Genomic DNA, 12500 nt, shown 5'->3' with positions numbered 1-12500 from the left:
TACAACACAAAAAGTCATACTGGAATAAATATGGATATAATAGATATAAAACACAAAACCTGTTACAAAATGGATAAAATGTTATCCCACTTTGAATCAGAAACTGAACATAGGATAGATTTAAAGGTTAGACCAATAGCTTTATGTAATCTACAATGAAGGATTGAATAAAAGGTTAGCTTTGCTTGTGCCCTAATTCTTTATTATTATTATTGCAATGTATAAATGATGATTTATTTTGCATATTCTGTATATGGTCAGTTGACTACAACATAGCATATTTTATATGCAAGACTGCAGACCAACGTCTGAATTTTGGAACAACCAACATTCTTCAAATGACAAATCAAAAGTTTGTATGTAATCATCATATCATAATGAATATCTGTTTAATTTTTTCATTTGCTTTCTTTTTGTAAGCTGATTCATCTTTGAGGAGGTAAATTGCTCTGTATTGTCTAATGCACGTAGATTGTGCAGAACACAGTTGTAATTATAATACTTGAATTAGTATTATTGAGTTAGTATAAAAATAAAATAAATAACCTTACCTTTATACATACATATATATATGTATGTATATGTGTGTAAATATATAAATGTATGTGTATATATATATATATATACACATATATATATATATATATCAGTGGTGTGAGGTTTCTTTTGAGGTTGGCCATACAATAAATATGAGGTTTGAATGAAAAATTTATAGGCTGACAAAAATACTCTCATGGAATGTGACCAAATGAGGTTTATTTTTCAACCTAGTCCCCACTTGCGGTCCACGCACTTCTAGCAACAGTGTTGCAGTGCTTAGATGCCACTGGTGAAGAAGCTTTCATTCTGTTGGCCAAAACAGTCATTAAGATAAGATATGATGTCATCATCACTGCAATACTGGTCCCCAACCATGTGTTTTACATGTTCATGAACAAATGATAATCAGATGGGATCAAATCAGGAGAATAGGGATGGTGATCATCTACATCGAAGCTACAGTCATGCATAGCAGCCATTGAAACCAAGAACATGTGTGTTGGAGCATTGTCATGATGAAAGAAGACCCCTTTTGCCAGTCTTCCTGAGCATTTGGTAACTACCTCAGCAAGTTGGCATAGTGTTCTCCATTGGTGATGTGGCCCTTTTGAAGGTAGTCAATAAGTACAATGCCTTTTGCATACCAAATAACCGAGGCCATCATCTTTCCTGCAGATGAAATGACCTTGTTTTTTTTTGTTTTTTTTGAGCAGGTAAAGAGAGATGTGTCCATTGGATGGATGGTCTCTTTGTCTCTGGCTTAAAGTGATGAGTCTAACACTCATCCTGGGTCAGGAAACTTTGAGACCAGCTACATTCCATAGAAGATAAACACTAAGTAGGGATGGGGGAGCATTTAAGCCATTGGAGGTGTTTAGGAGAAAGTCATCCAATAGAGGTCAGCGGCAAAGACTTCCGGTATAGGTGGTGGGGGTGAACACACCACAAAACAGCAAACACTCTGGCTGCTGGTGTGAAAAAATAACAAGAACAAGAACAATAATAATAATGATGAGATAGAATTGAACATTTGCATTCTTAACTAGAGCTATAACCAACAGTATTCGGTCAGCCAAACTGTGACAAAATTAGATAAATGAATGAATAACAGTAATAAATGAGTGTGTGAGAGAGGGTGAATTGGATTGTACGTAGGGATCTTAAGGTTTTTCTAACATATGGCATGGAAGACAAAACTGTGGGTGCATAGATAGATAATGAAATGATAAAGTAATCCTAACTTGCACTGTGAAAAGAGGTTTTTTAGATGTGTGCTAGGTTGGAAACAAAGTTGCTTATCTGAACATCTTCTTTGACTTTAACTGTATATAGCAAGATATTAAAATATGAGGTAGGGGAATCCAAATAGAGCTAATTTATATGGCGGGGGGTTTCATGTTGTCATGTTGGGAGAAGCAAGTGGTTAATGGAACTGGGAGAGAGAGAGGAAGTCCAGAGTTAGGCTGACCAAAGACAAAACATGAAGAGATGGAATTTTCAGGATTTAGAGTAACATAATTGAACAATTGAATTTAACTTGCCATCATAACAAACCGCTTGGTGAATAACAACACAAAACAGCAAACACTCTGGCTGCTAGTGTGAAAGAATAACAACAATAATAATAATAAAGAGATAGAATTGGACATTTGCATTCTTAACTAGAGCTATAACCAACAGTATTCAGTCAGCCAAACTGTGGCAAAATTAGATAAATGAATGAATAACAGTAATAAATGAGTGTGAAAGAGAGGGAGAAAGGAGAAAGTGGGAGAATTGGATTGCATGTAGGGATCCTAAGTTTTCTATATGAACGTATATACAAATGTATGTGTGTTGGTGTACATGTATGTTTATCTATATATGCATATACATCTTATATAAGTATATATATATGTGTGTGTATTCTTTGGCTCTGAATGTCTGGCTGAAGCACTCTTCCATCGTACCTCTTGCACACAGCACACTTCTATTTGTTTTTACTCAAGCATCTCTCCAATCTCACCAAACCTACCTTCTGTTTGTATCAATATGCACATTCATGCTTATGTGTGTGTGTTGCTTGGAAATGTGATGATTAGTGACAGGAAGAACATCTGTGTGTAGAAAAATTTACCTCAATGAAGCATGGAGAAATGAATGTTCAAATGTATGTATGTATGTACTGACATACTTATAAAATGGTGAATTGTACTTCTATTTTACAAAATTAGGTGGTTTACAAAACAACATTCCATTGAGAGTTGATAGGCAGATTTTAGTATTCAACATTTGAAATGTTAATGAGTTGTTTTAACCCCAAAAGGATTTTGTTTTTATCAAAGTGCATTAAATTTCTATGTTAATACATTGTCCCAGTTGCAGTTTATAAATATTTTCACACTCTTTTTTGTTTTCTCTTTCTTTTTTGTCTGCAGAGTAAGGATAATGTCTGCATCTCTGGTAGACCTTTCTATAGTAGTGGGAACAATTCAGTTGATGTCTAGTTTGAACTTCCGTAGGAGATAAAATAAGGAAAGTTTGAGACATTACATACATGTAGCACAGGGGTACAAGGATTGGGTAAAGTATTTAGTAGAACCCTAACCCTAATTTAGTAGATCAAATGAAACGAAAGGAGTGACAAAGAAAAGCAAAGGTGAGTGCATTGAGTGGTATACAGGTAACAAATTTAGAGAAGCAGTGACTGTTCGAAGAGTGTGGGAAAAGAATGTTTGTGGGTTAGTAATTGTGGGATTATATAGGTTTCAAATTTTGGCACAAGGCCAGCAATTTTGGGAGAGGAAACAAGTTGATTACATTGACTCCAGTGTTCAACTGACACTTATTTTATCAACCCCAAAAGGATGAAAGCAAAGTCAACCTTGGCAGAATTTGAACTCAGAACATAGTATTAGAAAATGCTGTGAAGTATGTAAATGGTTCTGCCAGCTCACTACCTTTTTGTGGGACTATATTTTTAATTAAATATTGCACTGATTTCTTCCTTAGGTGTCCGTCTGGAGTTAAAAGGGGAATCTCGTGTCCATTGGACAGAAAGGCATTCGACTGGAAGTGGTAAAAACAGAAGCACCACAACACGACATTACTCAGCCCATGAAAACTATTTTGATTATACTGTCATCCTCTATGGCTCAGGTAAGGTCCCATTGTATGTGTTCGAATACACTCACACAGACATGCATCCATGCACACACACACACAAACCTTTCTCTTTTGTAAACCTCTCCCATATTATTTAATTATAAATATATATTTTGTTGTTATTTAGACACAGGTCAGCCTTCAATAAACAAATTAATGAGCAAAAGCATTCCAACCATGACTGTCTCATCATTTTTTCCCCCAGAAATAGTACATCCAGGACTGCATCTACATTATCCAGTATGTTTTTCCTTTCTTAAGACAGTAGGGCATGATTTAAATGAGATTTGGTTGCCATTTCTAGCAACTTTAGTATCCACATAAAGGGTTTCATATTAACTCATATAAGAATACTTTTTAGCTTTTCTGTAAAAAGTGTTTTTGGTTATAACCATGAAAGTGAACATAACTGTTTAACATCTGAAGAATTGGAATTTTGGTGTAGTTAAGCATTATTCCTTGACAGTATAACCCACTCACAATGCTTTGGTTGTCCACTGAAGACACTTACCCAAGGTGCTACTCAGTGGGACTGAACCCCAAGCCATCTGATTGCAAAGCTGCTTTTTAACCACACTGTCATGCCTATACCTAAAAACATGTAACCATAAACATCCACATACATTTATGTACCAATATAAATATTTTCTTCATTATGCACACATATTCTTGTAGGTCCAGTTATGGGAGCTAATCAAGTGATATTGAATGGCGGAGAGCATCACTATCCTTTTGAGTTTATGCTTCCGTACAATATTCCATCGTCATATGAAGGAGGAACCGGATATGTAAGATACTACGTAAAAGCTATTATGGATAAGCCTTGGAAATTTGATCATAAGTGCAAAGTTCCGTTCACTGTAATCACAGTTCTGGATCTCAACCAGACACCAAATGCATTGGTAAGTACTCATCATCATCATCATCATCATCACCATCATCATTGACATCATTACCATCACTATCATCATCATTAGCAGCAACAGTTCATCATCATCATCATCATTATCATTAACAACACCATCACCACTTTTGTCTTCATTGTCATTTCCTCCTCCTCTTCTGCTTCTTCTTTGCATCTTTCTCTTCCTCTGTTTCCGCTTCTTCCTCCACTACTGCCACTGCTGCCTACTCTTCCTCTGCCTCCTCTCCTTCCTTCTCCCCTTCCTCTTACTCCCATCATTTTTCCTTTCTCCTCTTCCTTCTCCTCCTCATCATCATCATCACTGGAATTTGAAGAGCTGGAACAAACATTACAAGGTATTTTGTCCAATGTCTGTTCAGTGCCTAAAATAATGCTTTCTGATTTAGGCACAATATCAGCAATTTCTGGTGAAGAAGTTTCTGATGGCTAGTTCTTCATTTTATTAACCCAAGATGGATGAAAAGCAAAGTTTATCCTTCAACATAGAATGTAAAGTATCACGAAATACTGCAAAATATTTTTTCCAGTGCTCTACCAATTCTACCAGCTTGCCTTTTTAATAATAATAATAACTAGTGGAATCTGTGAATATTTCACAGAATTAATGGTAAACTTATTCGGTTATTCTTGAAAACTTTATCCAAAAAGCCTGAAAGCATAGCCTGTGTTGTGTCTGTATCAAAAGATAGTCATTCGTCTGCTATTCATTGAAAAGTGAAGGAAATTGGAATATGATTACTTAATACACTTTATATATACGCTTTGTGCATAATTTTATAGACTTAATACACAGCACTCATAAAATGAATATTCACTCTTATTTTTCCATTTTACCCATAAAGGAAAATAAATTCTCATTTTAAAATTTATATGGTCACAATTTCATATCTAGAAAACAAAAATTTTATAGTAAAAAAAATTACTTTATATGTAAAATATAGGGATCACAATTTCATGGGGGTAAAAATTTAATGCAATATGGCATACTCTGAAAAGCACATCATAGGTGACTTATAAACCAAGGCAATGAGTCAGAGCCAATACACATTTCAATTTGCGTACACCTTTCAATCCAATACTTCTTTGCAGACTATGTTCTTCATGTAAGTTCTCCCTCTTCTTTTCCCTTGTTTGTCAGTGTTGATAACTTTAACTCTCACATCAGATAATTTGCGAGCCCTTGAGAATCCAACATATAGCTGACATGGCCGAATACAGGCTCAGGCAAGAATAGCCCTCATGATTTATTGATAGTCATTGCATATGACAGGCAAACGGGAAACTGGTTTCTTTCTAAAGCGGATGGCAAGTTTGGGATGTGCATGCATTAAGTGATATGTGATATAAAAAAACTTAGTTCAATTAAAACAAATTAATTTTCACTATGTACTCACCATCGCCACCACCATCATCTCTCTCTCTCTCTCTCTCTCTCTCTCTGCCTTTCTTTAATCTCACCATCAGAACATCACCCCTCTGCTAAAATTATATTCCTCACTCTCCTCTATATCTACTTTCAACTAATTTTTTTACCACATATTAAACATTACGTTTCCCCTACCACAAGTTATGGATGCTTCTCTCTTCCTCTTTCTCTCTCTCTCTCTGCCTCACTCTTTGCCTTATCCTCGTTTTCATTCTTCTTTTTCTTTCTCTTGTTCTTTCTTTCCCTACAACTAATCACCTGAAAGCATTACAATGTAATTCCCTCTACCTCACATTATGGACACTTCTCTCACTTTCTAATGCTCCAGCATGATCGCAGTCGAATGACTGAAACAAGCAGAAGATAGAAGATTAAAAATGAAACATGTTGAATCTAGTTACTTATTTGTTTTTCTCCTTTCTCTTTGTTTTTTTGTTTATTTTTTTAAGCAACCGATCCAACAGCAAGGAACCAAGCATTTCTGCTGCTGTTGCTGCAAGTCTGGACCGTTGAGTGCTCACGTGAATTTATATCGGACGGGTTACGTAAGTGGCGAGAAAATTTTAATCAATGCTGAGATATGTAACATGTCAAACCGAGATATAACCAGTTCAAAAGCATCACTAGACATGGTGAGTAAACAGTTTTATCAGCTTCACCTTATTTTATATCTGTATGTGTCAGTGCATGTGTGTATGTGTGCATGTGTGGTGTTTGTGTCAGGTTAAAGTGATCATCAAATGACATCACATGATATTATACATTACCCCTAGGTGAAGGTGTTTGTGTGCTAAAGAAGTTCACTTCCCAACCACATGGTTCTGGGTTCATTCCCACTGCATGGGGCCTTGGGCAAGTGTCATCTGCTACAGCCTTAGGCTGATGAAAGCCTTGTGAGTGTGTATGTGTATATATATATATATATATATATATATATATAAAGACTCCCAGAATGAAATATAGATTGTATGATGCTTGTGTACGAGTGGCTATACTCTCTGATAGTGAGACATGGGCTCTGAATGCGGAGAACATACATAGATTGGAGAGGAATGAAGGTCATATGCTCCACTGGATGTGCAACCTCAGTGTACATGAATGACAAATGCAACTGTGGTGAGAGAAAAGTTGGGCATAAGAGGAATTAAATTTGGCATGCAGGAGAGGAGAATGCTTTGGTTTGGACATGTGATGCATATAAGTGAAGGCAGCTGTATAAAGAAGTGCTGGTCACTGAAAGTGGATGATACTTGTGGAAGACAGAGACCCAGGAAGACGGGGGATGAAATGGTGAGGATTGGTTTCATGATGTCGAAGCTCACAGAAGAAATGACAATGGTCCATGATGTCTGGCAATATGAGGTTCTAGAGAAGATCTACCCACATCAGCGAAACTGTGTCCTAGAAGCATTGTGTCCCACTCACATGCAAGAATAAAATTTTCACACCCCCTACCCTAAAATACATCTCCTCTTTTAAACTGCATTTTTTGCTTCCTCACAATTCCTCTGGGTAACTCTGTATCTCCTCTACAGCAGCACACCTGTTTCTGCCCTCATTCTTGATCACTCTATCTTTTTCTCGTTCTTCCTTCTGGCTAGGTAACCAAGCATCCCCTTTACATCAGCACACCTGTTTCTGTCCTCTTTCTTGTTACCTCTCTCTCTCTTTTTGAGGCTGGGTAACCATGTACCTCCTCTATAGTAAGACACCTGTTTCTGCTTCTCTATCTCTCTATCACCCCCTAACATTTCATCATCTGACACAAGATCACCTCCTCCAATGCCCCTTCCTCCCTTAAAATTCCTTCTTTCAGTTTCCATTTACCAAATCCACTCACAAGGACTGCTGTAGAAGCCATTTGCACAAGGTACCTGACAGTGGGACTGAGCCTGAAATCATGTGCTTGGGAAGCAAACTTCTTACCACACAACCACACCTGCACCTGATATATCCCAAATAATTAACATATTAATTATTGTATTATTATCTTATAATTCTGCTTGTCCTCCCATTATTTAGCCCATCTGTAATACTTCCACATGGTTAGTTGAAGGGGGAGGGGAGGAGAGAGATAGTGATGGTGGTGAGTGAAATGTGTATTTTTTATTATTTTTTTTAACTAGGTTTTTGTTTTCCTCCGTTACTTAGCCCATCTGTAATGCTTTCACATGATTAGTTGAAGGGAAAGACAAAGAGCAAAAGAAAAAGGAGAGAGAGCAAGAGGGTTAGGTGAAGAGTGAGAGAGAAATGGGAAGAGTGCTGTGTATTAAGTCTATAAAATTGTGCATGAAGTATATAAAGTGCATTAAGTAATCATTAAATCATTGAATTCCAGTTTACTTCACTTTTCAGTGATTAGCAGATGAGTGACTATCTTTTGATACAGACACAACACAGGCTATGCTTTCAGATTTTTTGGATAAAGTTTTCAGAAATAACCCAATAAGTTTACCATTAATTCTGTGAAATATTCACAGGTCTTGCTAGTATTAATTATAAAATATGTTGTATTTTTCTAACCCTCTGCAGGTTATTTCTTTCCATGCAACGACTAAAACAAAAACTGTGCATCAACATGTCGCATCTGTAATGCAAGGAGGTATTCAGCCTGGGGAAAGTGACTATTGGAACCAAGTTGCTCTTCTTATCCCACCATTGCCACCATCCCATCTGATATACTGTAACATTATTGACATTAGATATATATTGACGGTAAGTATTTCAATTAATTTATTGGTTATATTTATGGCCATCAAGTCTGTCATTGTCATTGTCACCACCATCATCATCACCTCTACCACTGCCATCATCACCGTCATTGTCATACTGGGGGTGATGTTATCAATTAATCCTCTCCCCTAAAATTTCAGGCCTTGTACCTACAGTATAAAAAATTATTATTTTGCACTTGCCATCAAAGTGATGCTGGGGTACAAATTTACAAAGCCTAATACACTCATCATGACTACCCAGTGCATGACCATTCAGGTAGACCCAAGTTGGTATTTTCTTCAGGTAAAGTATCCTATCTTGCTCAAAAGGTCCCCAAATAAAGGTTGTTTAAGGGTGATGGACAAAACACCGATGTTTCCAAGGGTGAATTATTCAAACCCCAAACAATCTCTCTCAACGCATGAGCATGATGCTCGCCACTACTCCTGCTCATGATGTGGGGTGCACATATCATCAATCACTAAGGGACATGCTCAGCTGGTTAAGCTCAAACAACTGACAAGCAAACCTGTGGTATTAAGCAGAATATTTTCTGTAGCCCATCTTTTACACCAAGACAAAACATGTACATGTTAACACTTCCTATTAGTTAAGATCAAAAGCCATGAGAGACATTACCTAGCATTACTTCAGGTCATCAGCAGGAGAAGCTTTCTCAAAGTGGTAGATTAGCAAAATCGTTAGAGCTTCAAAAAAATGCCATTACATTCTTAACAGTGTCAGACCAAGGACTTTTGTAAATTCTCTACAGTCCCCAATTTGAAAGCCTTCCAGAAGAGACTGCTCAGAATGTTTTCAACATCTAGTATTGTTTCATGGCCATTTACCCTCTTACCCTTCACTAACCTTCTTTAAAAAGTAAGGGTTAACTTTCCACTGACTGCATTGTCCAGTTGGTAGAGTCCAGTGGGTGTACAGCAACATTCCAGTTAAAAAATGCCCAGCCTTAGTTTGTATATGATACAGAACTCTAGCTCAATCAAGTAAACATGTTGCAAAAAGATATGTTACACAAGAAGACTTCACATCTGTTCATGTTTGTCATCAATGCAGTAGTCCAGGAATATCTGCAGCTATATCAGAGAGTGGGATTGGAGTATGTAAAAACGAATTAACAATGAAAATTATAACAATTAAAATCCCGAAAAGAAGGAGATTTCCAAGGGCTGCTCATGGACACCTCTCAAAAACAATGATTGCTCTGACCTCTAGGGTAAGAGCCCTCTCCTATTCATCTATTCGTGCTTCTGTCCCATACAAAAAGTGTGTTCATTCCAAAAACGATTGGGAAGTTTTCCATAATCTTTTCTACAGTAGGCATAAGGCAAGAAATTTTGTGGGGAGGGGACTAGTCAATTACATCGACCCCAGTGATCAGCTGGTACTCATTTTATTGACTTTGAAAGGATGAAAGCTGAATTGGAACTCAGAATGTAATGAAGAATGAAATGCTGTTCAGTATTTTATCCAGTTTGCTAACGAGTCTGCCAGCTCAGTATCTTAATAAGAAGAAGAAGAAAAATATTTTTTTCTTTATTAACAGCTGAAGGTTCATCTAAAAGATTGGGGATAGTACAGGACAATATAATAGAAAGAGAGTGGGACTGGAGTATGTAAAAACAAATTAACAATGAAAATTATAACAATTAAAATCCCCAAAAGAGGGAGATTTCCAAGGGCTGCTCATGGACACCTCTCAAAAACAATGATTGCTCTGACCTCTAGGGTAAGAGCCCTCTCCTATTCATCTATTCATCTAGAAGCGCATGCTTAGAGTAGGTACATTCACTCAAGCCATTTGTGATGATCTTCACGATAGACTCGTCCAATAGCTGAATCCAGCCAACACTCGACAGCAGGTGTTCAACATAAACTCACAAGTCAGCGATGTTCAGGCACTGGACAAGTGCATGCAGAATAGTTTCATTGCTTTGCCTGCATAATAATGATTTCAAATTTTGGCACAAGGCCAGCGATTTCAGGGGTTGGGGCAAGTCAATTACATTGACTCCAGTATTCAAATGGTACTTATTTTATCAACCTCAAGAGAATGAAAGGAAAAGTCAACCCCAGCAGTATTTGAACTCAGAATGTAAAATGCCACTAAGCATCTGCCCAGCAAGCCAATGATTCTACCAGCTCAGTGCCATAATAATAATAATAATAATAATAATAATGCAGTACCAGGCAGTGGCTCTCATGGCTTTTGATCTTAATTGACTGGAAGTGTTATCATGTACATTGTTTTGCCTTGGTATAAAAGATGGGCTATAGCAAATATTATGCTTAATACCACAGATTTGCTTGTCAGTTGCTTGACCTTAACCAGTTGAGCATGACCCCTAGTGGTTGACGATATGTGCATCTCTGATCATGAGCAGAAGTAGTGGGGGAGCATCATAGCCATGTGTTGAGAGGAATTCTTTGGAGTTTGAATAATTCACCTTTGGAAACATTGGTGTTTTGCTCAACATCCTTAAACAAACCTTATTCAGGACCTTTTGAGCGGGATGGGCTACTCGACCCGAAGAAAATTCTAACTGGGCCCTACCTGTGTGGTCATGCGCTGGTTATCTTGATATGAGATCACCATGTCGTGCACATATGGTTGTGATGCATGTGCCTGGTGTATCCTTATCAGACGGGTAGTCATGATGGGTATAATGGGCTTCGTATATTTTACCCCAGTGTCATTTTGATGGCATTCAGTGCTCTCTCACTCAATAATAATAATAATAATAATAATAATAATAACAACAGCAACAAATATTTTGAGAATTTTGTCTCTCTTCAGTGTTTATCTTTTCTTAATTCTTGTTTTTATTTATTTTTAAAACCAAAGTTTTCTGTGTCAGCGTCGATGGCTGTGTCTTTAAAACTACCAATGGAAATTATTATTGGAACCATTCCATTAGCAACTTACATGCCTCCTGCCCCTTCAGCTGGACTGCCTGCTCCAAGCCAGTATAATGCTGGTGGATATGCAACCCAGTATGGGTCTCTTTTACCCAACACTTCTTATCCAGAACCCAGTGCCATACCTGAAGGTGCCGGCGCCAGTGCCAGTAAGTATTCCTTGCATTTTATAATCTTTTGTCTTTCACCTGTTTCACTCATTTCACTAGAGCCATACAAGCGTACTGCCGTGAATGGTTTGGTGGAACACACTTAACTGAGTACTTAATTTTTTAAGTTTGGCACTTATTCTGTCGGTCTATTTTGCTGAACTGCTCAGTTATGGGGATGTAAGCAAACCAACAGCAGTTGTTTCATGGTGGGTGAGGGAACAAACACAAATACAAAAGCACAGATACCTACAACACACTCACACACATACATATATATATACTTACACATATACACATGTATAGGAAGAGCTTCCACACAGTTTCTCTCTTCCAAATCCACTCATAAAGCATTGGACAGCCTATAGTCATTTTAGAAGAAATTTGGCCAAGTTGCAGCACAGCAGGACTGAACCTGAAACCACATAGTTTGAAAGCTAGCTTCTTAATCCCACAGCCATGTGTGCCTCAATAGAAAACAAATATAAAGCACTTGACAGATATTCATATCATCTTTGTGCAGGACCACGCTAATCTTTTCTGTATTGTTCCAATTTTAGTAAATGTACTGCCAAAGCTTTTATTTTTTTATTTATTAAGGTTCATGTTACACTACCATCTGACCAAATTCTTTCTATAATTCTATTTCTTGGGTAAAATGTCT

At 37.2% G+C, this 12500-nt stretch overlaps 1 protein-coding gene and 1 non-coding gene across 2 annotated transcripts in view; one reads left to right on the top strand and one right to left on the bottom strand.

The window, feature by feature from the left end:
- The window catches only part of LOC106873225 (arrestin domain-containing protein 17), a 28742-nt gene that overhangs the window by 11703 nt on the left and 4539 nt on the right, over positions 1-12500 (top strand). The window contains exons 2-6 of the mRNA XM_014920481.2: positions 3532-3678; positions 4360-4586; positions 6485-6667; positions 8568-8750; positions 11614-11836. Of these exons, the coding sequence (XP_014775967.1) occupies positions 3532-3678; positions 4360-4586; positions 6485-6667; positions 8568-8750; positions 11614-11836 (963 nt within the window). The remainder of the gene's footprint in view (positions 1-3531; positions 3679-4359; positions 4587-6484; positions 6668-8567; positions 8751-11613; positions 11837-12500) is intronic.
- LOC128249229 (U6 spliceosomal RNA) lies at positions 12315-12416 on the bottom strand. The gene has a single exon (XR_008265344.1). It is a non-coding gene; the product is annotated as a U6 spliceosomal RNA (small nuclear RNA).

The sequence above is a fragment of the Octopus bimaculoides genome, chromosome 12 (genome assembly GCF_001194135.2).
Source record: "Octopus bimaculoides isolate UCB-OBI-ISO-001 chromosome 12, ASM119413v2, whole genome shotgun sequence".
In the NCBI taxonomy this organism is placed as follows: Eukaryota; Metazoa; Mollusca; class Cephalopoda; order Octopoda; family Octopodidae; genus Octopus; species Octopus bimaculoides.
The sequence above is the reverse complement of the archived record's forward strand: the minus strand, read 5'-3'. Positions and strand labels throughout refer to the sequence as shown.